Genomic DNA, 25,634 nt, shown 5'->3' with positions numbered 1-25,634 from the left:
TTTCGTGTTGTTTTTTTTCTCTATGCCTGTCTCCTCTCTGCTGGGCTGGCTGCTCTCAGATTCTCTGGTGTCTGGTCTCAGTCTATCTATGGTTGGAGTTTGGATCAGTAGAATGAGTTTCCGATAAGGGCTGCCACTGCAGTTCTCCCTTCTCCTTCCCGGAGCTGACAGCCCCTCCTCCCACGGGACTGAGCCTGGCAGGGAGGGGCGCGGGTCCCCTGGCCGCAAAAACTTACAGATTTCGCTGATCTCAGCAGTTCCACGTTTTCATGAGTGTTGTATGAAGTATGCCCAAAGTCAGATTGCTCTGTGGTGTCCAGTCCACGCAGTTCCTGGCTTTCTACCTACTTTCCTGGAGGAGTAACTAAAACATACAGCTCACCAGTCTGCCATCTTGCCCCGCCTCCAATATATGAGTTTTTGATCTCACATTTGGGCTTAGAAAACTTGCTGTTATTTCACCCTTTGGGTATTTCTAGGTATGTGTCCTGCCAACTGTGTCAGGGAGACACCAAGATCTGAAGTACATCAACCCAGAAACGGTAAGCAGATTTTTGGAAATGGTAACTGGTTACATAAGCTACCATCTGGTCTGTTAGTCCCTAAAATCCCCACTTCCATTTTTATTTCTTTTCACTGTGTTTACTCACATAATCTCCTTATTCAAGTGAAGGGAATTAAAGGACTCCTTATTCAAGTGAAGGGAATTAAAGGACTCCCTATTATTTTAGTTAAACAAATGACATATAATTGTTGTTTAAAAATATATTTTAAAAAAGGAAAGAGAGAAAAGAAAATGCAAAACCACAAAAAAGAAAATAATAAAAATCCCTCAGTTAGGGTGATCATATGTCCTCATTTGCATGTTACAATCCCATTTATGCCTATTAGCTCAGGGTAAATTAATAGTGTTCTCTTTCACTTTCAAAAATGTTCCAATTTGTGCAATAATTATATGGTCACTCAACCCATAATCTCACCACCAGATAACCACTAGTAATATTTTCTTTATGGTCTTCCAGATGTTATTCTAGCATATGTTTTATAAAAGTGCGATCATGATGAACATGACATGTAGTATTGCAAATAGCTGAGTAAGACATTGTAAACATTTTTTATATTAATAAAATGAGATATGTATTTTTATTAATAGTTACATAATAGTCTATTATACTGATGTATAGCTTAACCAAATCCCGATTATTGAATATTTATTTCTAATATTTTGATAATACTAAAACATTGCTGAGATAAATAGCATTGTACCTATATCTTTGTGTACTTTTATGTTTGCTTAAGATGTTACAAACAAGTTTCTCAGAATGTAATTACATTTATTTTTATATGTATTTCCAGATTTCCCCCCAGAAAGGTTGAACCAATTTATACTTTTCCAAGTAGCTTAAGTTTCCTCCTCTCGTTATCAACCTTTTCCTTCCAGATTCTTTTCTGAAAGACTTGCTTTCTTCCTCTACAATGGTGGGTGGGAAACTATTTCCCACCTCTTCTTGCAAAATGAGATCTGCCACTGTGGAAGTCCTTGGATTTCTCTGGAGAGGATGATTCTAGCCATGCCTACCTCCAGATGGGTAGCCTAAACATGGTCTTCCTTGGTATCCTGGCAATATCCACTATTTTGGTTCTCCCAAAACACCATTTCTTATTTCATTCTCTTATGTGGAATGGGGCTGAACCATTGCCACATTTCACATATAGGGGGACTTTGGAAGCTAGGCCTGATAGTAGAATCTCCTGAGTAACTAAAGAGAGTATGCAAACAAGGAACTGTGTGACTGGCTCTTTTCTCCCTCTGCGTGACAGTGAGCAGGGTATTCAATCATGGTTTCTGTGCAGGTGGCTGCCTTACTGTGGGGGAAGTACCAGAGTCTGATTGAGAAGTTTTATATCATCGATTGCCGCTATCCATATGAGTACCTGGGAGGACATATCCGGGTGAGGTTACATTGTGGACATTAGCAGGGGAGAGGTTGGAGATAGCTCTTTATTAAAAAGAGTCTGTGGACAAAGGATCCTATTAAACTGAGAAGGGTCTGAGTTCACAAAGGATTTTATGAACTCTAGAACCAGGGTAGAGATTATATATTTGCAACGCATCAGGGCTGTAAGTCCTCAATCCTGTTTTAATTCTGTATACCTTTGGCAACTTACTTTTCCTTTCCCTCTTACCAAACCCCCTCTTTCCTATAAAGGTAGTGACAAGAGCTCCTGCCTGGAATTTAAAACATAGTAATCCCAGGACTGAAAAGCACTTTGCAAATACTGATTGCTCATGAACATTCCTCACAATGATCCCTTCACTTTAAGCCATTCAGTTTTACAAACATTTATTGAATACCTCTACATGTCAAGCTCTATGCCTGGCCCTGGGATAGATACAGAGATATAATTATTAGGTCCTTGTCCTGAAATCACTTTTAGTGTAGCCCTCCTGGCCCAAATATCCCAGCATGGTAGCCCAATCATTTCTAAGTGTTGGCACTATCCACAGACCTTTGAGGAAACACTTGTTAAAATTCTTCGTCTACAGGGAGCCTTAAACTTGTATATACAGGAAGAACTACATAACTTCTTTCTGAAGAAGCCCATTGTTGCTTTGGACACCCAGAAAAGAATAATAATTGTGTTCCACTGTGAATTCTCCTCAGAGAGGGGCCCCCGCATGTGAGTGTCTATATAGAGTAGGGTGGGTGATGGAAATGGATCTCAAGTTGGGGCTTAAAATTAGGGAACCTTCCCAGACCAGAGCAGACAGAGACCGAATGAATGAAAGAGGTCATGCTCTCCAATATAGTCTGGAGAACGTTGGGGAGGTGGAAGGAAGGAGTTTCTACAATTCAAAAGTTTAGTGCAGTAAAAGAAAAAGGATTGGGAGTGAGGTGACAGTGGAGGAAAGGAGGAAGAGTGATGCTGCTTGGATGTTGTTTTCAAAAACAGTGAGATCTGGAGGTCCTTTGGGGGGTTAGCAATAGTCTGTTCTTCCTTTCCCTCCCTGGTGAGTGGCCTGTAGAATCCTGACCTTGATTCTTTCCATTCCATGTGTCTCTGGATTTTCTCTAAAGGTGTCGCTCTCTGAGAGAAGAGGACAGGGCTCTGAACCAGTATCCTGCATTGTACTACCCAGAACTATATATTCTCAGAGGAGGCTACAGAGACTTCTTTCCCGAATATACGGTAAAGGGTTAGGAATGAGGGGCAAGTGACTTGGAGGAGGTAATTTTAGCATGTATCTTTCAGGGCCTACAAAGCCCTCTGAGAAGAAACTGCTTCTCCTTAACCACTACCTACAGTTTCTCTTTTATAGGCAGAGTTTAGAAGTCTGAAGAATCTTTTACTCTGTCCCCTGCCTTCCAGGAGCTGTGTGAACCACAGAACTACTGCCCTATGCATCACCAGGACCATAAGGCTGAGCTGTTGAGGTGTCGAAGCCAAAGCAAAGCATGGGAAGTGGAGCGGCAGGTACAGGAGCAGATTGCTCTCCTGGTGAAGAATGGAAGCCTATGATAATCGGTCAGCCAGTGGCTGCTAAGGAGTCACCAAAAGACACTGTAGAAACCCTGAGAAGAAGGAGACCATTTTCTATGTGGCTAGACCCAAGATTGTTAAAACATGTCCACAAACCAACAGGATGCCAAACTAATGAAATCCCAGGCCTGGGGATTGATTCGGTTTCGGTAGAGCTCCTGGCTGGTGGTTGTGTCCTGGAGCTGGCTCTGTAAGACTGTAGCCTTGGGTTGCAGAGAGATTTCTGTTGTTTCAGGGAGCCTTTGCATTCTTCCTCCCAATTAGACTCATGTTTTCCATCAAGCCATCCAGATCTTGCTCTCTCCCTGAAGAGAATTGCTCATTTTCTTTCTCCATATTTTTCTTCATCATTTCCCTCTCTGTCTTCCCTTTTCTTAAATGGGAGAATAAACAATTCAAATTGATTCTGATTGTGAGTCAGCTGCTCCTAGAAGTTCCATACAAGGAACAATAATCACCAAATTAGACTTTGTCACATGTAAAGGTATAACCATCCAGAGACAGGAGGAATGGAGGCCAAAGTGTTTTTCTCAAGACTAATGGTTCTCAGAATGTGGACCCTGGACTATCAGCAACACCTGAACTTGCTTGAAAGGCAGATTTTCAGGCCCCACCCCAGACCTACTCAATCAGAAACTCTGAGGTTAGGGCCTAGAAACCTGAGATTTTAAAAGCTCCGTTTTAGTTGATTCTGAATCACTCTATGGTTTGAGAACCATTGCCCCAGAATTAAGGGTAACCTTTTAAACTGCATTCTTCAGCAATTCCCAGTTTTCCTTTCCAAGACCATTCCATGGCATGAGTTATCTACAAGTTTGCCTCCGACTCAGCACCATGTGATATCTAGGCTGAGAAAGCCAAGATGATTAGCTTTTTCTAAGGCAGATGATAGTTCTGAGTTGCCCTCAAAGGTTCCTGGTCTGTAGCCTCGTTGGGGTTTTGACTTTTCCTATAGCCCAAACCCTTTTCTCCATTCCATTTCACATTTCACAAAGACACGTTTAAGATTTATGGTGATTGGAAGTAGAGAACTGTGATATGTGAAGATGGAAATAAAAAAAAGTATAGAAAGCAAGTTTAGTTAGACACAGGAAAACCTTTTTTAAGCTGCCTACTTTAGCAATATCCCAGCCTTTCCTTTCCTGAGCTCTTTAAGGTGAATTTTGTCTGCATAGTAAGGGATAGTCTTATTTGGTCTGGGGGAGACAGTGGGATTGACTAAACATTGTCATTTTTTGGCATTAACCTAGTACTGATAGCCCAGGACTAGAAAAGGGCCAAGTGCTCTGCAGCCTAGGCTGAAATTGAATAGGGACAAAAATGTATCGCCCCAGGTTCTGGAGCAGAGAAGCGAGTGTGTGGGAAAGAAGGCTGTAGCCATAGCGCAGCCCACAAGTATACCTGAGCAGCGGGACTGATTTTTGCAAGGTCTGTACATGCTCTTTCCCTGGACTGCTGCCTGCATGCCTCACAGCAGAGGGCACTGCTGTTCTCTGTAAGCCCAGGGAATGGAGCCTGCAGCCTCCTAGCTATGGCCCCTCTGACATAGGGAGGCTAACTCAAGGCTTCTCCTTAAACCTCTGATGGGCTAAGGGAAAAATAGAAAAGCTGCTGCCACCTTAGGTGGAGATGGCTAAGGGAAAGATGCTGACCTTCCTGGTGCTCCTCCATCATATACACACATACCAAGCAGGAACTCCTAGTAGCCTAAGGAGGAAACTGCTTAAAGTACCTCTTCTAGTGTGTGGAGGGGCTCCCGACTCTGCCTACCCTAGCAGGTCATTTTCTGATCATTCTCTCCAGAAAGGTAGAACCAAGCCCCAACCTGGGAAGAGGATATTGATGCACATGTATTCACATTTCAGTAATCTTAAGTGAAAATTCTGAGTTGCAAAATAAAAAGCTAGGGCTTAATTAGTGATCTTCTTAGTGAAGAACTGTATTTGCCCTAAAAGGCAATGTTTTCCCATATGATTTCTTGTACTATCTTCCCACGATACATAGGTACCATGCGATTTGATTCGCATTATTTTCAGGAATAATAACAACAGCAGCTAACAGTTTTCTAATGCTTACTGCATGCTAGGACTTTATCTAAATTCTCTCTATATAAACTAATTTAATTTTTACAACCATCCTGTGAGGCAGGTACTAATTATTACATACATTTTACAGGTAAGGAAATTGAGGAACAGAGGAATTAAGTAACTTGTTTAAGGTCACACAGCCAATAAATGGCTTAGTTGGAATATGAGCCCAGGTAGTTATGACTCCAGAGTCATAACTAGTGGATTTTGCTGTTACCAAAATCCTCATCAAAGAAGAGCATGCCTTTCTAGAGTTGGTGCTGTACTGGGTGTTAAATTTGTAAGAGCCTCAATTGTAGGTTCTTGGGAAGTCAGGACCATGAGAGTTGCTTGGGCTTGGGAGTCGAGGCTAAGGGTAGACACAGAAAGAACTCAGTACAAGGCTATGTAGTAGGTTAACTCTGCCCGAGACCCCTTGTACTGACTCAAATTTGTTCATCATGAAATCAAGTAATAAAGAATAGAAACCTTTGGTCTGAAAACTGCTTCTGAAAATTGTCAATCTCAGCCCAGGACCTGGCTGGCCACTGCCATGGAGAGAGGAGTGACATTTCTCTTTCCTTATCAGGAGTGTAAAGTGAGAGGTATGGAGGATTCCCTTTCCCTATTCACTTCAAGCAAATGTTGAGGAAATACCAAATCCGTTAAACACATATTTTTGAGGTGGTCAATTCTAAGTACCACAGGTATCGGAATATGAATCCCTGCCCTCAAGAAACTGACAAGGTAGAAAAGTTTTCTTTGTTCCTGTCCCTACACACTGGTCTACTAGTAATAGGAAGAAGTACTGTAGCCTGAAAGCAGCAGGTCAGAGGGTGGGAGCTGGATAAGTTGACAGAATAATTAACTCTAGGATACCACCTGGAATAACAGCATTTATTCAATGCTTGCTATGTTTTAAACCCTTTACCCAATATATACTTACTACTCACAACTGTTTTATGAGGTAGATGCTATTATCCTTAATTTTATAAATGAAGAAACTGAAGCACACAAAAATTAAGTGACTTGCCCCTGGTTACCCAACAAGTGTTGGAAATGGCAGTTGAACCCAGGCAGTCTATAAAGCTGTGCTCTCACCCACTTACTATACTGCTAACATCCCAGGTTAGGATGCCAGTAGGAATTAAAGCTCAACAGTAGGAATGGGAGAGGGCTTGTTAGAAGCCAGAATCCATACAGTCTGACAATAAGAGGAGGAAACCAAGATTACAAATGAGAGTGGAGTAAGGTACAGGGTCTTTGGAACTTTGAGTCCCAAACAGTGGATTATAAGGTTCTTCCAGGACAGAGTTTGTGTCTTAATCATTTTTGCACCTGGCATAAAGCTGGACCCATAAATGGTTTCAAAAGACATTATTGAATTGGATGATGGCTGTGTGGCATCATCTTAATAGAAAGGACCGCTTATTTGTTATTATTCACAAGGTTCTCGATGGCAATGGCTGCTTATCTGGCAGGTGTTGGCAGTCACAGAGGACGAGGTTGTAGGGAGAGGGCGTGCTGGAGGGGCTGTCAATATTAGCCTTGGAATCATGATTATTTGCAGAAGCTTCCTTTCCCCTCCCCTAGCCTTGGTTACCAATCCTCATTAAAGGCCCAGTGCCGTCAGGCCCTCCACCCCAGTGCCCAGACAGAAATACACTCTGGGCATTTTGTTTCCCCTCACAAAAAGTCCAGCCTCTTCCAGGTGAGATTAGGCATTGCTCCCAACCCATCAGCTTGACCCTCTTCCTGCTTTCCAGGTCCATTCCCTGGAGAGCCTTGAGTAGACACTTTGAGGGCTGAACTGAACAAATGTCTTTTCCCATCCCACCCTCCTACCCCAAACTTGAATTGGCTTGTTTGCTGGGAGAGGGTGAGGGTAGAAGTGATACTCGCTTGGCCACCCCACGTCTTTGTTGGCTTATGGGTCTGAGCCCTTTTCTAGCATCCTGACCACCTGAAATTGTTACCTTTTGCTTTGTAAATCCCTTCTTGAAACTATTGCCAAGAATGGAGTGAAAACGGAGCTCTCAGTGCCCCAGCTGGGGTTTCCTAGCCCCACTGGAGGAGAGGGCTTGGAAAGGTACATAGCAGTTGGGTGGAGCTGGGGAAAAACAGGCTCTGTACAAAGGCCGAGTAGCCAGATGTTCACTTTCATGGCTCTCCTGTAAAGCTGGTAGGGCAGATATAGATTAAAACGAAGCATAAACTCCATTTAAAGTGCATTACAGCTCAGGAACCAGCTCCCCCTGGGCGGGAGAAAGGAGGGAAGGGCACAGAGGCCACATCAGCCTCCTTCCTTATCTGGGGCCACATGTCTCCCTCCAAGCTTTGTGAAGGGTGATTTACACCCCTGGCTGAAATGACTCTCTTTCTGGGCTGATTACATCGGCAAATGCCCCCCAGAGGCCACAGCAGGATGGCCATATTCAGAAGCAGCAGCCAATAAATCTCAGAGGCTTATATTGTACTTCTCCTACCCTCCCTCCTGGCCCTCTGCCAGGTTGGCTGTGGAAGTAAGGAGGGGGCCCCTGTAGTAGGAGGGTTAGGGGATGAAACCCTCCACTTCCTTTCATCACCCTTTCCTTTCTCTAGTACTGCTTAGTTCTCATGTGCCCAAGTCCTTACCCTGGGTAAGGTGAAGGTGGGATTCAGCCCCAGGCCCAATAAATACCCTTACCCTTATGGGTAGAAATCCTGGGTTTTGAGTGTAGCTGTGTTTCTATCTAGCTGTTTAATTTTGGTAGAGTAGCTTGCTCTCTGAAACTTTTATCACTTGAAGAGAATAGAACTCCTAATTGGTCTCTCCAGGCACTTTCCTCAATGATCTTGTCTTTCATCCAGGGAAAACTTCACTCTTCAGTCTAAAGGGATTTATTCCTTCCATCCTCCCTCAGGACACCAGAGAGGATGAATTTTGAAGGAGTCTAGTCTGGTAAAGCTTCTGGGATCTGGCCCCAGGTCTGCTCCCAGCCACTCAATTCCCCTTTTTGGCACCCATCTTTGCAGAATCTTGGGTTTACTCTTGAATCTTACTCTTGGAGAGTCTTAAGAGAGGAAGATGAGACTTTAGATGTGCAAATCATAAAAGGGGAAAACACTACAAATGCAAGTTTGTGCTAGTTCAAGTTTTGTTTCAAGATTTCATTTGTAGTGGTTGTAACTTTGAGGGGTGGGGGTGGGGTGGGGGTGGGGGGGTAAGTCCGGAAAATGAGAAAGGGTACTTTTTGAGAAATATTCCGACTCCCCGAAAGGGCGAGTCTCTAGTGCAGCCTCCACAAAGTCTTGGGCAAAATTCCTTCTCTAAGCGAAGTTCGCAGCAGACAGCAGGTGGGCAGACGGGTTTGAACCCCATCGTCACCGAAGCCAGCCGCTCCCGGGGGGCACACCCTCCTTCGCCCAGACCGCCGCCCTCTTTCCGCGTCGGCCCACTTCGGAGTTGGAGGGCGGCGCCCAAGATCCTGGTGGGAGAGTGCCGGCGCCGCGCGAGGAGGGGCGGGAGGCGGTGGTGGGCGGCGCCGGCGGATCCGCGCTCTCAGAGCCTAGGCGCTAGCAGCTAGGGTAACGCACTGCCAGGCGCAAGCAGAGTGCCCCGCGGGGGCGGACTCCAGGCGCTCGCACCCTGGCCATGGCTCACCCCTCGAGCCTGCAGCCGCTGCCGCCCGTGGTCCTGCTCCTGCTGCTGCAGTTGCCGGTGCTGCTCGGAGCCGGTGAGTGTCCGTACGCGGAGCCCGTCCAGGCCAGGGCAATAGGGGAAGGTGGAGGTGAGCGTGTAGGCGGGACCCGGGTCACCGCTGCCCAGAGAGCGCTCAGCAGTGCGGGTTCGGGTCCGCCTGAGCTTCCGCAGACGCCGAGTGGCCTCCCGCGTCGGTCCATCGGAGCATCTGAAACTGGAGTAAGAAACCTGGGGTGTCCGGAAGGGCAGGGTTCCATACCTAATAAGGGTGTCTGAACTGCTGTAGATTGAGCACCAGTAATCTGGGCATCACTTCGCACCCGGTTTCCCTCTTCCCTCTTCTGAAGTGCGTCCACACAGTCACAGAATAACCTGCAACCAGGCCCTTACCAAGACAGCATCTCTAGGAGGGAGCAAAATCTGGTCAGAAGCAGGACTGCCGTTTGCTCCACGTGGGGTTCAACTCTTCCACCTCTTCAAGGACTAGGAAAGAGGAAACTAGTTCAAACGAAGAGAGAGAGGTTTATGTTAGAACTGACTTTTCACATATTAGGCTTGTAAACTGCTGTCCAGACCTTACTAACACCGTTTTTTGGTTGTATTGTTAAGAACATTGTTCCCCACCAACCTGCTGTGCCCCCCCCTACAGAACATACTTTATTATTTTTTTTAATTGGAGCAAAAAACTTGCTGTTAGGCAGGTTGGCCTTTCTCCTGCAAGCTGTCCAAAACAATAGGTGTTTTGTGGAATATACAATTCAGGGCCTGGGATCAGAACCAGGAAGGAAGGAAGGGCAGCCTGGGATCTGTGATCCAGGGAAATGCCCATGCCTTTTGGGAGTGCAATGGGTGGCTCACAAGGAATCTCATTTTGAGGCTTCTACCCAGAGTCTGAGTGGAGGGAATCCTGAGGCAAGAACTACATATATCGTCCCAAGACCTTGGCCACAAGGTGGATATGTAATCTTGACTTCAAGACAGATGTGGAAGGAGGGAGAGAAAGGATTGGTCTGTCCAAAATGACTCCATCAGTGAGACAGGGCAGCAACACATGACCACTCTGTTTGCACTGTCCAGGAAATGCCCCATCCCTAACAATATGGCTGGTCATGTCAGGATCAGGGGCTTGTATTAAACTCCTTCCTCATTAACCAATTTAGTGAAACCAGAATGATTGACAAGTCTATAAGTCTATTTTCCACCATGTTACTTGACAGCAATAGTTTCTGGTTAAGAGGGTTGAAAAATCCCTAAAACGGTCATCGAGGAGCTGCCTTGTAGGGCCAAGTGCTCCTAAGAGCACAAATCAACAAGGGTGTTAACAATTGAGTAGAAAACACCACTGTTCAGGGCCCCCCAAAGCAAAGCATAAAAGGAGACCTCTAATTCACAGGGAAGTGGCATCATATATTGAAAATCATTCTGGTCTAGGCAGGAGGCAGGAGTCCTATGTTCTATTCTTGACTCCATCTTGACTTACCACACCATTTTGCATTTCTTTGTTCATCCATCCATAAAATGAGTGTCTATGCTTTGGGCCTCATTGAGGAGAAACAAATGAGAGTCTTGTGCCCTGAAGTGTAGCCTGAATTCCACCCAATTTGCAGCTGCTCATTCTCTGATGAACAGAGGAATAGAAAACCAAGTCAGAAAGCCAGGGTGCTGACTAACCAGTATAAAATAAAGACATGGCAGTAGCAGTGTAAATGAGGAGGGCGAGCAGGTATAGAAAAGAGTGATGGGGACTGTGACAAACTGGAAAATGTGTGACTTGTCAAAAGGAGACAGTCATTATTAAACTCCAGCTGTTGCACTGTGGGGATGTGGGCCCCACAGTGTTAACATTTTTTCAAGAGAAACCTAGAATTTTATGTGAAATCTGTTGATTTTTTAAATGTTGGTGACTAATTACAAGTTTAAGAAAATAGTATGCAAAAATGCAACAAAAACAACAAAAAAATAATTTGTAGACTGAAGAAAACATGTCTTACACTGGATCAATCTGTGACCTTTGCCTTGGATCAAGCTCTGTGTTCATGGTCCAGGAAACAAAAGTTCCATCCTCTTATGATGAAATTTAAGGTGACTGCCAAGTCCTTTTGTTGAGTTCCAGTGCCTTGAAATCCACCACTGCTCAAACTTGGTGAACTGTCAGCTAAGAATTTAGATGTTTCTTTTGAAATTGTTATAACTCAGTATTTAGTTCAGTTAAAGCAATGAGACTTGGGCGTTTTACATTTCTTTCAGCAAGCATTAATTGGGTATCTACCTGAAGTTACAGAATTTTAAAACTTTGCTGTTTCTCAACCTGTTAAAATCCATGACCCCCTTTTCTTAAAGATAAAAATCTCATGCCCTCCTTAAATAGTTTTTGAAATTTCTAAAGCCTTTTTTTTTCATCTGCTACATATAGAATTATCAAAAATGCCTTTTTTGAACCATCCATTCTCCCTGGAAATCCTGATATACATCCAAAATGGGTCAATCATCCCCCACCTCCCCAGCCCTCCTCCATTGAGTAACTCTGATTTAATCCAGTCCCTTCGTCTTACAATTGAGTCAACTAAGGTCTAGAAAAATGAATAATGGGCAGGGCTGGACTAGGGTGAGGTGAGTGAAAAGAGTGCCAAGAATCTCAGAAGTCAAGATAAATAATATTTGAATGCAATATTTAAAAAAATAAAAATTAATGTAAAAAATGTCTACAATGAACAAAATGTCAAAATTTTAAATAGTAACAGCAAGAGTCTATGCTGAGCCATATTGGAGCATTAAGCAAAAGGAAAAGTCAGTTATACAGATCATGTCTTTATTTAAAGATAATACTGATCCTGTCTTTATTTATGCATTAGATATGGCATCAGTTATTAAACTTTAGGGAGGATCAGAATTTCCAGTAAACTTGCTAATATGTAGATTCTCAAGCCTTATCACCAGATATTCTGATTCAGTAGGTCTGGAGTGGGGTTCAGAAATCTGCATTTTAATAAGTAATCTAGTTGATGATGCGATTGATTTTATAATCTGAGACTCACTGGAAGAGGAGGTTGGCCCAACTGAACTCTGAGGCTGCTCCCAGTTTGAGTAATCTGTGATTGTAGGCAGAAGGAAGGGGCCCAGAGAAGCCACAGGGACTGTTCACAGAATGTCCCTGTCATTCACTTATTCCTTAAATAGTAGGAGCTCACAATGAACAAGCACTGTTCTAGGCACTGGAGATAGAGTGAGTAATAAGATAGATATGGAAGTCTAGAGGGGAAGACAATCGTTCAATTAAAAAATCAAGTAAGAAAAATATCAAATGGTGATAAATGCTATGCAGAGAATTGGAGTAATGTGGCAGAGGAACGAGGGGGCTATTTTACATTGGCTGGTTGGGGGAGGCCTTTCTGAGATGACATTTAAGTTTTGATTTGAGTAGCAAGAAGGGGCCAGCCATGAGAAGATCAGGGAAAAGGGCATTCCAAGCAGAAAGAAAGGCCAGGGCAAAAACCCTACGGTGGAGACAAGCTTGTCTTGTTCAGTGGCAACCAGAAAGAAAGCCAGCATGGCTGGAAGGAAGTGGGCAAGGAATAGAGAGAGGTAGGAGGCAAGCAGAGGTGAGCAGGGACCAGGCCTTATAAGTCTTTGTAAACCAGGAAAACTAGATTTTAATTTTTATTGTGGTAACTATTGTATAACACAAAAGTTCCCATTTTAAGCTTTTTGAAGTGTGCAATTCAGTGTTGTTAATTACATTCAAAATGTTGTGAATCCACCATCCGTTACCAAAACTTTTCCATCACCTCAAATAGATACTCCCTCCCCATTAAGCATTAACTCCCCACTTCCCTACCCCCATGGCCACCTCTGGTATCCTGTAATATTTCTGTCTCTATGAAGTTACATATTCTAGTTATTTCATATAATGAGATCATACAATATTTTTCCTTTTGTATCTGGCTTATTTCACTCAGCATAATGTTTCAATGCTCATCCATGTTGTGACATGAATCAGAACTTCATTCCCTTTTATGGCTGAATAATATTCCATTGTTATACATATACCACATTTTGTTTATCCATTCATCTATTTGCTATTGTCAGTACTGCTGCTATGAACATTGGTGTACAATTATCTGTTCAGGTCCTTGTTTTCATATAAACTATTAGATCTAAGTGCAGTATAAGCTGTTGGAGATATTTAAGTAGTGAAATTAGATTATCTGATTTGCCATTTTTTAAAAGATGACCCTGCATAATGCCAATCAACAGCAGAATTATATTCACACAATGGAATGCTATACAACAATGAAAACAAGCTTTATACAAGTATACCTAACAGTATGGATGAATTTCACAGATATAATATTGAGCAAAAGAAGCCAAGGCACAAAAAGTACCATACTGTGTGATTCAAAACCAGGCAAAACTAAACTCTGAAGTGAGAAATCAGTATACAGATTTCCTTGACTAGAAGAGGGCACCTGGGATGCCAGTAATGTTCTGATCCTTTAGCTAGGTTCTGGTTATACACATGTAATCAATTTGTGAAATTCATTGAGCTGTACATTTTTTATTTGTGCACTTTTCTCTATATATGTTATACTTCAATAAAAAGTTTATCACCAAAGAAGACACACAAATGGCCAGAGAGCACATGAAAAGTTGCTCAATATCATTAGTTATTAGGGAAATGCAAATCAAAACCACAAGATATCACTTCACACCCATGAAGACAGGTATAATAAAAAAAATGAGGTGAGGATGTGGAGAAATTGGAACCCTCAAACACTTCAGGTGGGAATGGAAAATGGTGCAACCACTACGGAAAACAGTTTGATGGTTCCTCAAAAGTGGAAAGTATAGAATTGCTATATGACCCGGCAATCCTACTTCCAGGTATACACCCAAAAGAATTGAAAACAGATTTTCAAGTAATGCTGGTATACAAATGGTCATAGTAACACTTCACAATAGCCAAAAGATGGAGACAATTCAAGAGATAATGGCTATATAAAATGTGATATATACATACAATGGAATATTATTCAGATATAAGAAGGAATGAAGTTCTGATACATGCCACAACATGGATGAACCTTGAAAATATTATGCTGAGTGAAATAAGCCAGACTCAAAAGGACAAATACATGACTCCACTTATGTGAAATAACTAGAATAAGCAAATTCATAGAGACAGAAAGAAGATTAAAGCTACCAGGTACTGGGGGAAGATAGGGTTGGGAAGTTAATGCTTAATGGGTACAGAGTTTCTGTTTTGGATGATGAAAAAGTTTTGGTAATGGATAGTGCTGATGGTAGCACACAATTGTAAATGTAATTAATGCCACTGAATTGTGTGCTTATAAATGGTTAAGGTGGCAAATTTAAATAAATAAATTTATTTATTAATAAATTTAAAAACAGATAAATTTAAAAATAGATATATAATATCCAAAAAAAGAGCTCCCCAACTTAAAAAATATATATTTTTTAAGATGAGTAGATGGTGTGGGAGAATGGATTTGGAGGATGGAATCAGGAAGACCAGTAAGGAGGCTTGACTGGAGTTCAATTAAGAGTTGATGGAGGTCTGAGCATATTGAGAGAAGTGAACAGAATCTGGATATATTGTGGAGTTGACAGAACATGTTGGTGAATTGAATATAGGATGTTGTTATGGGTTGAATTGTGTCCCCCAAAAAGACATGTTCAACTTCTAACCCCTGGTCCTGTGAATGCGACATTATTTGGAAAGAGGGTCTTTGAAGATGTTATTAGTTAAGGAGGCCAAACTGGATTAGGGTGGGCCCTTACTCGAATATGACTGGTGTCCTTATAAGAAGAGGAAATTTGGACACACACAGAGAGAAGATGGTCGTGTCACAACTGAGGCAGAGATTGAAGCCCAGTTATTGCTGGCAAAGCACCAGAAGCCAGGAGAGAGGCATGGAACAGATTTTCCCTAGAGACATCAGAGGTAGCATGACCTGCCAACAAGTTGATTTTGGACTTCTGGCCTCTAGAATTCTAGACAATAATTTCTATTGTTTTAAGCCATCCAGTTTGGGGTACTTTCTTATGACAGCCCTAGCAAAGTAAGGCAGATATGAAGAAAAGAGAACAATTAAGAATGTCTGCTAGATTGTTTGCCTTGAACAACTGGGGGAATGATGGTGTTCTCTTACCCCATGATGGGGTCCCTAGAAGGGATGGGATCCTTTCAGCAGAGTTTCCTAAGTCCTAGGATGGAGGAGCTTCCTCCAGGGCTGAGCCATCACCAACACTGGTATTCTTGAGCCAGTGAGAGGATCAAATTATCCTTTCTTCCCTACTGGCAATAGTCCCCTTCACATCCTTTGAACTCCAACCAGTTCCCACCTTGAGGTATTTTTAAATGTTTAACAGAGGACTTGCTCAGAGTTGTTGCTAACTCTCATATAGCACTCCCTTGCACTTTCTCAACTCTCTTCTCGCAATGGCCTTCCCATGGCACAGCCCTGCTCAAGGCCCTCTTTCCCTGTATCTGACAGTGTTTTTAGGCTCAGCTTGAAACAACTGCTCCCCTCTTCCCTGAAGACTGAAGAGCCCATCTTCAAATCCCCTGTCTGTTCTTGGGCCTGATCTGTTCTGTCAAGATTGTGACAGCTGCAGACTGCCCACACCCTCTGGGCTTCTCTCTCCCCATGCTTAATCCTTAATGGCTTTTTGTGCCACCCTAATACTTTCCTGTCCAAGGTTTCATCAGGAATCCCCCCACCCTCCCTCACTACTTGGGACTCCCAGAAGTGCTTCTCTGACCTTATGAGATCCTCACCTAGAGATCTCTCCCTCTGCAGGGGACTCCCTCCCCACAGAGGGTCGGCTCACGAATAGCTGTATCCAAGCCAGGAGGAAGTGCCAGGCCAACCCCACTTGCAATGCTGCCTACCAGCACCTGGAATCCTGCATCTATAATACAAGCACCTCATCACCCTCAGAAGAGCCATCAGTCCCTGCGGCTTGCCTGGAGGCAACACAGCAACTCAAGAACAGCTCTCTGATGGGCTGCACATGCCACCGGCGCATGAAAAACCAAGCTACCTGCCTGGACATCTACTGGACTGTTCACCCTGCCCACAGACTTGGTGAGGCCCCTATCCTAGAATGGACTAAACTGGGGAAACATGGCTCTTGGGGGTTTGTATTTCTGGGCCATGTGGTAGATTCTGACAGGGATGATAATGAAACTCTGCATTTGGCATCAGTAAGAGGTGGAGTGAGGAATTGGCAGTATCCTTTTGGGCCCCCACGACACTGCCCTCTTTTCTCCATCCTTCCCTCTTTCTTACCTGGCAACATGTGGCTCCCTCTTGGCAGAGCTCTGAACCAAGCTGAGGACCAGCATGGGAAACTCCTGGAGTAGAAGGGGATGAAGAAGAGGTGGGGAAAAAGGGTCTCATCCCATTAACAGTCTCCAAATATGGTGGAATCCACAAGTTCAAAGAGACTTGGAGGTAGCATCCTGGTCTAGCGTTTATCTGAAAGGATATTCATTAACCAGATGGGAGATATTAAGAGGGAGAAGGCAGGGGAAGAGCCTCAGGCCTGCTTCCTGCCTGAGGAACACGGGGGCATTTTAAGTCTCAAATAAACACAGTCTCTTTTAATCCAGGCTGGTGCCTCTTTTAGCAGTATAACTCTCAAAAATCAAATCTCTTTGATTTCCGTCACCTTTTGTGCCAGTGACCCTTCCCACAATTCTTCTACCAGACCTGCTTCTCTTTCTAGACCTAATGAACTTAACCTTATTAGCCTTCTGTGGGACAGCGTCTACCTAAGTTTTTTTCCCTGAGCACTTTTGTTCAACTGGCAGGATTTAGTGAGGAACATCTTAATTGAGAGATCTTCACAAAGGGCATGATAGCCACATACTTGATTTGATCTTTATCCCAAGGCTGAGTTGTAATCGACCTTACCACTCAAAGAATTTCCCAGTTTTATCTTTTACCATTTGAATATTAGAAGCAGTTGCATCTCTTAATCCTGCAAGTCCTGGAGTTTTTGGATTCTCTCTTTTCCCTTTCACCCGTACTTGCAAACTGGCCATTTCTTTTCTGAGCTTCTATGTTTCCTGTAGTTACCTTGCCAAATGCAGCCAACAGTAATCAAGACATACTAGTAGCCTTTTCATTCTCAGCTGCTTCTCCTTAGCACAAGCTCATTCAGTACATAATCTTCCATCCAAGTTATTATAGACAGCAAGTTTACCAAATGCTTTGCCACTGTATAACGTGTGCTGCCGTCTTCCCAGCCCCAAATAACAGTTTCTTTACCACCCACTGCCCAGTCCCAAGGCCAGTGCCACACATTTTAGATTTCTTGTTACTGCAGCACTCCATTTCTATGTACCAATTGCTTTATTAATAAGAATTTTCTAAGTTATGCTGAAGTAACAAACAACCCCCAGATCTCTGGCTTTTCAACAACAAAAATTTCTTTCTTTCTCATTTTACACATCTGCTGTGGGCTTCCATGAGTTGACTTCATCTCTGCTCCACCTGTCTTCTTCATTCTAGGATCCAGGCTGGTAGAGGAAAAGGAGCAATACAAAGCCATGTGATGGCTCTTAAAGCTTCTGCTCAGATGTGACTATGTCACTTCAGCTCACAATCCACAGGCCAGAGCAAGTCACATGGGGTGGGGAAGTATACTCCTCTTACAGGGGGCATGAAAGTCACATGGCAACAGGTGGCAATGTATAATCCTTCCACAGGGTATGTAGCAAATAATTGGAAACAGTAATACAATTTGCCACACTCCTTGTTCCCTGCTTCTACTCCTCCCCACAATTCCATCATCCTAATCACTTCTCTTTCAGAATTTCCCCTGAGTCTTCTCCCCAGATCCTCTTGCCCTCCCCTTTTCCCTTGGGAGCTCCAAGGTCTTCCCAACTATCTAGCTCAATCTCTTCTATTTGCCTGATATCATCTATATTCCTTCCCTTCTGAAGATGCATTCACAAAGGCTTAGTGGGTGACATCCCTGCAAGCTCATCTTCCTCACCTCTCTCTTCCTAGCAAGATTTATTCACCAACATTTCTTGAGCACCTACCATGTGTATGAGCTATGCAGACATTTTATAAGACCTACTAATTCCCTTTAAGGAGCTCACAGTCCCATGTGAGATGTGTTTGCTTTGTTATCATCATCTCTTTTCCTTCTCTGCCCTTCTCAGTCAGGTTCAATTCAGGACCTGGCCTCTCTTCTATCTCTTTGGCATGTAATGCATCTTCATATCCAAGTGGTCAGGCCTAGAACAGAGAGTCCACCACTGCTCTTCCCTAATCACAAGAGAAAACAAGACAGGATCCTCTTTTCTGTCATGTACCCACAGGCAGTATGTCTAATGGTTGGAAGAAGTGACTCTGGAATCATATGGTCCACTTCTCATTAGCATATTTGAGCCTGAGCAAGTAGTTTAACCTCTCTCATCATTTTCTTCTTACCCGCCCAAAGGCTTCTAGGAGGCTCAAATGAGATTTATATACACATACATATACTTACACCATAGTGCTCATCACACAGTGTGCTCAACAACAGTGGTTATTATTATTATTATCATTAAATCCAGCTTATTCATCAAGCCCAGCCTGTGCCTTGAAGGTCCTTTCTCTCCTCTGCACAGCTTGCAGCTAGTTGGGTAGAGCCTGTGCTCTACCTTTTCTCCACAGGGCTTTGAGGTCTGGCCCAGCAGCCACAGCTCTTCCTGCTCCCACCTTCATCCCAGTCCTCAGGATCCCTGTGCTCCCTCCACATTGTCTCTAGGTGACTATGAGCTGGATGTCTCCCCCTATGAAGACACAGTGACCAGCAAACCCTGGAAAATGAATCTTGGCAAACTGAACATGCTCAAACCAGGTGTGGGGGAAAATCTTGGGTGGGCACTGGGAGGCTGGGCCTGGGCCCTGAGAGAAGGATGGCCAGTGGGAAACACAAGCCAGGGTGCTTGTCGGGGAGGAGTTCCTACCCTGCCATGTGATTAAAGAAGTATTGTGTCAGGGTGGGAGTCAGTGGTAGGGCATGGTTGGATCCCCCAAGAGTCATCAAAGAGTAACAGTTATTAGGGAGGCATTTGAAGAGAGCCCATTAGGGCTCCCTTGTTCCGAAAGGCGGGTCCCCACAAAGGGTGTGGTGGGAGTGGCAGCAGTCCCAGAAAAATGTACTGAAATGGAGTATTCGCCCTTATTCAAGACAGCCAGGAAAGTGGCTCTTTGTCCCTAAAGATTAGAAAATTGTTTGTTTTCAGCCATTCTAATGGGATGGGCGAGGTGCTGGGCAGGCGAAATGGTGAGAGGGAGGGTGACTCCACACGGGTGACTCAGGGTGGGAGCCATCAGTCTGGCAAGGACTGTGATGTGTGTTTTTCAGGGAAATAAGGCTCTTGTATTAATTAGAAAGGAACATACACACATGTTTTTTTGAGAAAGATACAAGCTTTTCTGTACAGTCAGTTATATATACTGTATTAGAATGAAAAGTGTGAGAAAAAAGCATAGGGATTTATACATAACACACTCTAAGTGGCAAAGAATCAGTGAGTAACTGCCAAAATATTCTGTTAATGGAATTATCGCCGTAATTTCCCTAGACATAGAGTATGGTGATGCATGAATCAATCAGTGAAAGATGGGGAATGGGGAGTGGGGGTGGGGTGGGGGTAGGGGGTGACATTAAAACTGAACAGAATAAACAGGTGCGAAACAAATTTTAAGAAAAACTATAACTTGTTTGCCTCTGTTTTGGACAGTCAGAAGATGCTTGAGTATATTACAGGGCCTCTCAGTTAATGATTTCCACAGTCAGATCTCATTGCCTTGGACTGAGGAAAAGGTTTTGGTTTTTTGAGTTTTCTGACTGCTTGAATTCTAAATAAATGAGTGTTAGATATATATGGATTTAACAACAACAACAACAACAAAACTTGGTCAAGATGAATCTAGGATTGGGAAGTCTAGGAAGACCAGATAAAGTTTGTGAGTAGGGGGAAAGCCCTGGATTAGGAGTGGCTTCATTCAGGTCTGCCCTCAGTCTCCCCTTCCCTCCACCACCTTTCTTGTTAAATTAGGGGGTTGCAGGGGTTCGTAGGGAAGCCCAGCTGCAGGTATGCAGAGTGGGTACGGCTTGGTGACTTGGTGCCCTTTTCCCTGTAGATTCGGACCTCTGCCTCAAGTTCGCCATGCTGTGCACGCTTAATGACAAGTGTGACCGGCTGCGCAAGGCCTATGGGGAGGCATGCTCGGGACCCCGCTGCCAGCGCCAGGTCTGCCTCGGGCAGCTCCGTACCTTCTTTGAGAAGGCGGCGGAGTCCCACGCGCAGGGACTGCTGCTGTGTCCGTGCGCGCCCGCGGACCGGAGCTGCGGGGAACGCCGGCGCAACACCATCGCTCCTAGCTGCGCCCTGCCAGGTGCTGCCCCCAACTGCCTGGAGCTGCGCCGCAGCTGCTTCTCCGACCCGCTGTGCAGGTGCTGGGTGCGGGCGGGTTAGGTGGGCAAGGGCGTGGTGACCTCCGCCGGGGTCGCCTTCTTGTGTGGGGCCGAATCTGAACCCCGTCTTCCCCTCCCAACCCTCCACAGGGACCGTGAACTGAATGGCTGCTTCGCCAAGTAGCCACCTTGGATATTTTCTGAGGCCATTTTCTAAAAAAACAAAAACATATTTTTGTGTGAAGGTAGAAGTTCAGAAAATTAGAAAACTATCACTGGAAATTCCATCACCTGAAGATAACCCACCCGACTTTGGGGACATTTCCTTCCAAACTTTTTTCTAAACGGGTAAACGAAATTAGACATTAGATTCGTATCTTGCTTCTTTTTATGTTTGTATATTTCTCCTGATTGTTTTCCCGCGGAGGCGGTATGGAGTCATGGTGAAGACTCAAGCTCTGAAGTAGGATAGATGTGAGTTTAAACCCTGGGTCTGGGTGACCTTGAGCACTTCACTTAACCTGAGTTCTCTGTAAAACCGGGATAAAATGCAAACCCCAGTGGATTCTGGTGAGAGTTAATTAGATAATTTATGTGAAGTGCCTAGCTTACTGGTACAGAGTAAGTGCTCAACAAATGGTAGTGCTTGTTTTGTCATTTGCTGTACTTTAAGAACTTGATTTTTAAATGCATTCTATTCCATTGTATGGATACTTTATTTAACCATTCCTATATTGTTGGATTTTTAGATTTCTTTCAATTCTTCGTCACTGTGAATAATGCTGGAATAAATATCACTCTTGTTTATTAATCTTTATGTACACATCTAATTACTGCTTAGGATGTGTTGCTACAGGTACGATTACTAGAAAAAGGATATGAAGATCTTTAAGGTGTTTGATACATATTCTCCAGCAATTTTGAAATTCTGATCTGGCTTTCCCTGGCCTTCTCAGAGCAAAACACTCACCAATCAAGTTATCATCCATTCACGTGACAGTTTTTTTTAACCACAGGAGTCATGCCAACCTTGGTTTGCAACTTGTTGCTACCATTTACTTCTCTTCTGTATAACCTTGGGCAAGTTACTTAATCTCTCGGAGTATCACTTTCCTCATCTGTAAAGCACCACTGAACCTGACCTAGTCAGAGCTGACAGTAAACATAATCCTAATATGTACTGAGTACATACTATGGGCTGGATACTGTTTTAAATACTTAACACTTTTAACTCATCTAAATCTTACAAGAACCCTAGAGATAGACGGTATTATTATTTTTATCCTCATTTTACAAATGCAGAAACCTACAGCAGAGAAAGCTTAACTAAGTTGTTCATGTTCACACAGCTAGCAGGCTGTTTGTTAAGGTTTGTTAAGTTAGCCTTGGGATGCAGGGAATCTGACCTAGACTCTGTGCTCTTAACTGCTCTGCTATGCTACCTGCTATTGCACTGATGGCTACTATTATTACATAATGGGTGCTGGGCTAGATGATTAAGAGATAGTCCCTGCCTTCAAGGATTCGCAGTTGAGTGGAAGTGATAGAGGATTAAACCACTACCTATAACACAAAACAAAAGGTAATAAAAATACAGAAAAACATACTCATAATTCTATCCCCTGAAGATAACCAGCTTTTATCTTTTATAGGATGTATGTTAATAATACTGTATCTAACATTTATTAAACACTTAGTATGTACCATACATTACGCTAAATGCTGTACATGCACTATCTCATTTCATCCTCACAAAAATCCCATGAGGTAGTACTTTTACTGTTTCTTTATCACAGTTGAGGAAACTGAGGTTAAAGAAGTTGCTTAAGGTCTCATACCTAGGAATTGTGGAACCCAAATTCAGAGTGAAATGCTGAGGGAGCTGGGGTGATGGTGCATTTAATTCTGACAGGGACAGATTCCACTGAGGAGGAAGCCCTGGGCCAGCCTCTGAAGACAGAAGAGGATTTGTCATGAAGGTAGACATGCCAAGCTAAAGAGTCAGTAAAGATGAAGGCTGCAGCAAGGTGAAGGCTGTGGAGCAGACCCTTTATGGTAACTTCTTGAAATTTCTGTTCCAGATCACGCCTGGTGGATTTTCAGACTCACTGCCATCCCATGGACATCCTAGGGACCTGTGCAACAGAGCAGTCCAGATGTCTGCGAGCATACATGGGGCTGATTGGTGAGGCTGGAGGGTCTGTGTAGGGAGCCCACAGGTTGGCCAGCCCTGGGGGGTGAGAATGCTCTGGAGACTGAACCCAAGGGAGTGGTCCTGAGATGCATGGGAGGTTGGAAGCTGAAGCTTACTTTGGCCTAGGTCTTGAAAACCCCTTTCTCTTTTCACCCCACAGGGACTGCCATGACCCCCAACTTTGTTAGCAACCTCAATGCCAGTGTCGCCTTAAGCTGCACCTGCCGAGGCAGTGGCAACCTGCAGGAGGAGTGTGAGCAGCTGGAAGGGGCCTTCTCCCACAATCCCTGCCTCAGTGAGTGCACTCCACTTGCTTCCAGTTCTGTGGCTGAGTTAGCCGGACTGGGGTGGGGTGGGGATGGAGGGTGGGCAGGGGTCAACTATGTAGCCCAAACTGGTTCCATTCATGTCCTGCAGTTACAGCAGCCCTCACCTTGGCATAGATTTTCATCTCCCCTGGGTCTTTCTTCCTTCTCCCCCTCCTTGAGTGACCCCTAGGCTGCCTGTTCAACCTGTCTGGGCCCCAGAAACACTCTCCAACCAAAGGAAAAAGCAAGCAAAATTAGAAAATATCCAATTCCCATCTCCCACCCACCTAATCTACACCCCAGGGTTCCTGGTCATTCCCTTTCCTTCCTTGGGGGCCTGAGAAATCTCCAACCACAACCCTCTTCCAATCTGCGTTCTCTCTTCTCCTCAGTGGAAGCCATTGCAGCTAAGATGCGTTTTCATAACCATCTCTTCTCCCAGGACTGGGCAGACTCTACTTTTTCTGTGATGGAACGCCAGGTAGGGCTTGCTCTGTTCTACCCCATATACCTTTACCAAACCAAACGAAGCAAACAAGGGATGAAGGGTGTGACCTCCTTGTTGTCACAAATACTATAGACTGCTAATGTGCACTTCTGGGGAGGGGGCCAGATCTTGACTGAGGCTGAGGTGATGACTGGGGTGGGATTCAGAGTCACCTAGGCTGACTCCATTCCATTTCTTCTACAGGATAAAAACCCTGCTCTGAGGCCACAGCCTTGGGTGTCCTCTCTTTTCTCCTGCACACTTACCTTGATTCTTCTCTTGAGACTCTGATAGCTGGACTTTCCTTGAGACACTCTTCCTCTCCACAATACCCATCCTGACCTGCAGACTGCAAGGGGTGAGGAAAGGACAGCAACAGGAAGGAGGTGCAGTGTGCAGTGTGGCCACTTCACCTGTCCGGTGACCTCCTGATGAGGCTACAGTAGAAGCTAGAGGCTGTTGATCTCCTGATCCTGATCTGCTGGGTTCTCACTCCTTCCACCCCTACCTCTCCTTCTAACTCAGGCTGCCCCTCTCTAGATTTGGTGGCATCATGGTTTAGCCATATCTTCTGGTAGTGTCCACCTCTACCAGGCTCTCTTTTGATCCCTTTCTTGAGCCCACCAGGATCACCCAGGGAGGAGATGCCCTACAATCTAACAAATCAGCCATTCTCTATTGCATTCTCCAGGCAAGCAGGGCTGGGGGTTCTGAGGCAGCCTAGAAAGACATTCCCCATCTTGCCCTCTTCCAAATGGGGGATGGGTACCTGCTGCTTGCACTGCCCTAGCCCTGGGAGACTTCAGAGCATTTGAGCATCAAGGATAAGAGCTTCTGCGCCTTGCTTCATCCCAGTTACTGCCCCATAGTACCCTCAGCCCTCAGATCATGATTAAACATTTTGACTTAAAACTTGGCTCTTTTCCAATTTTCTCACATTGTGAATTCATATAGAACTAAGGATGTTTCAGACAAAAGAATACAGGCTAGGTTATTAGGAGACACAGAAACCCTGCCACTGATGGGTTGTGTGATTTTGAGCAAGTCTCTCAGCCTCTCTGTGTACCAGACATGGAACTGAATGAAGAAATGGCTTATGTGAAGCTGTGAACCTGGTATATGGCCCAGATCCAGCCATTTCTGGGGTACCATGCAACACCTACCGTTGCAGCTAAGAGGGAGACATTTATTGGGTACCTGCTGTGTTATATTGATCTACAGAGGATGTTGGGACCAGAGGAAAGGGAAGACTGGTCCCTGATCTCAGGGAATGAAATACCTACCCATGCAAAGAGTATATTTGGAAGAGTATTTGTATAGAGCTCTGGATATTTGCCTATTAATTCATTCACTCACTCATTCAATAAGTGTCTGATGAGTGCCGGCTCTTCAAGGTACTCTGCTGGTTGCAGGGGATTCCAAGGTAAGACCCAGATCCTGTTTTCAAACCTTTCACACTCCAGACCAGGGAAACAGACAAAATAGTCAGTAAGTACAATGCAGTGTAATAAGTGTTACACAACAGTTATAATAACCATCAATTTATTTATCATTTATTGATTTACTGTGTGCAAGTACTTTACATGCATAATTGATTTCATCCTCCAATCACTCTTGACTTTGTCAGTCACTAGCTATGTGACCTTGGGCACATTGCTTAACCTCTCTGTGCCTCATTTTCCATATCGGTGTCATAAAAAGATCTAGAACCTACCTCGTAAAAAATGAGGTAATCCATGTAAAAGCACACAGCACTGTGACAGACACATTGTAAGGAATCAAAATCAGCAATTGTGATATATGTTTTTTTTTAAGAGAATTTAGACAATATAGACCATTCTAAGGAGGAAAACAAAAATCTTTGAAATCCCACCTTCCAGAGGCAACCACCCAACTTTCCAGATCT

The 25,634-nt window shown here is 44.1% G+C and overlaps 2 protein-coding genes across 11 annotated transcripts in view; both read left to right on the top strand.

Moving 5' to 3' along the window:
* Nucleotides 1-3,906, top strand: part of CDC25C (cell division cycle 25C) — a 54,314-nt gene extending 50,408 nt beyond the window's left edge. For 9 of the 10 annotated variants that reach the window (XM_037802187.1, XM_037802186.1, XM_037802193.1 and 6 more), the window contains 5 exons: nt 480-542; nt 1,855-1,953; nt 2,549-2,682; nt 3,081-3,192; nt 3,373-3,906. In XM_037802187.1, coding sequence (XP_037658115.1) covers nt 480-542; nt 1,855-1,953; nt 2,549-2,682; nt 3,081-3,192; nt 3,373-3,522 — 558 coding nt within the window. In that variant the 3' untranslated portion in view covers nt 3,523-3,906. The remainder of the gene's footprint in view (nt 1-479; nt 543-1,854; nt 1,954-2,548; nt 2,683-3,080; nt 3,193-3,372) is intronic. The other variant, XM_037802194.1, reaches the window with a different exon arrangement.
* Nucleotides 3,907-9,168: 5,262 nt separating this feature from the next.
* On the top strand, nt 9,169-24,640 carry GFRA3 (GDNF family receptor alpha 3). The gene is made up of 8 exons (XM_037801640.1): nt 9,169-9,325; nt 16,113-16,400; nt 19,081-19,173; nt 20,466-20,778; nt 22,821-22,924; nt 23,094-23,228; nt 23,634-23,722; nt 23,933-24,640. The coding sequence occupies exons 1-8, from the start codon at nt 9,244-9,246 to the stop codon at nt 24,017-24,019; spliced, it is 1,191 nt and encodes a 396-aa protein (XP_037657568.1). The 5' UTR covers nt 9,169-9,243; the 3' UTR covers nt 24,020-24,640.
* Nucleotides 24,641-25,634: the final 994 nt, after the last annotated feature.

This window comes from Choloepus didactylus, chromosome 13, assembly GCF_015220235.1.
Source record: "Choloepus didactylus isolate mChoDid1 chromosome 13, mChoDid1.pri, whole genome shotgun sequence".
Classification (NCBI taxonomy): domain Eukaryota; kingdom Metazoa; phylum Chordata; class Mammalia; order Pilosa; family Megalonychidae; genus Choloepus; species Choloepus didactylus.
Note: the sequence above shows the minus strand (reverse complement) of the source record. Positions and strands in the feature narration are given on the sequence as shown.

What these genes read in the sequence shown, in the direction of transcription:
- GFRA3 (XM_037801640.1), top strand. Translation starts at nt 9,244, where the DNA reads ATGGCTCACCCCTCGAGCCTGCAGCCGCTGCCGCCCGTGGTCCTGCTC. An exon ending in TCACCCTGCCCACAGACTTG is followed by an intron (nt 16,401 to 19,080) that starts GTGAGGCCCCTA and finishes CATTGTCTCTAG; the next exon opens with GTGACTATGAGCTGGATGTC. An exon ending in TTTCTGTGATGGAACGCCAG is followed by an intron (nt 23,723 to 23,932) that starts GTAGGGCTTGCT and finishes TTTCTTCTACAG; the next exon opens with GATAAAAACCCTGCTCTGAG.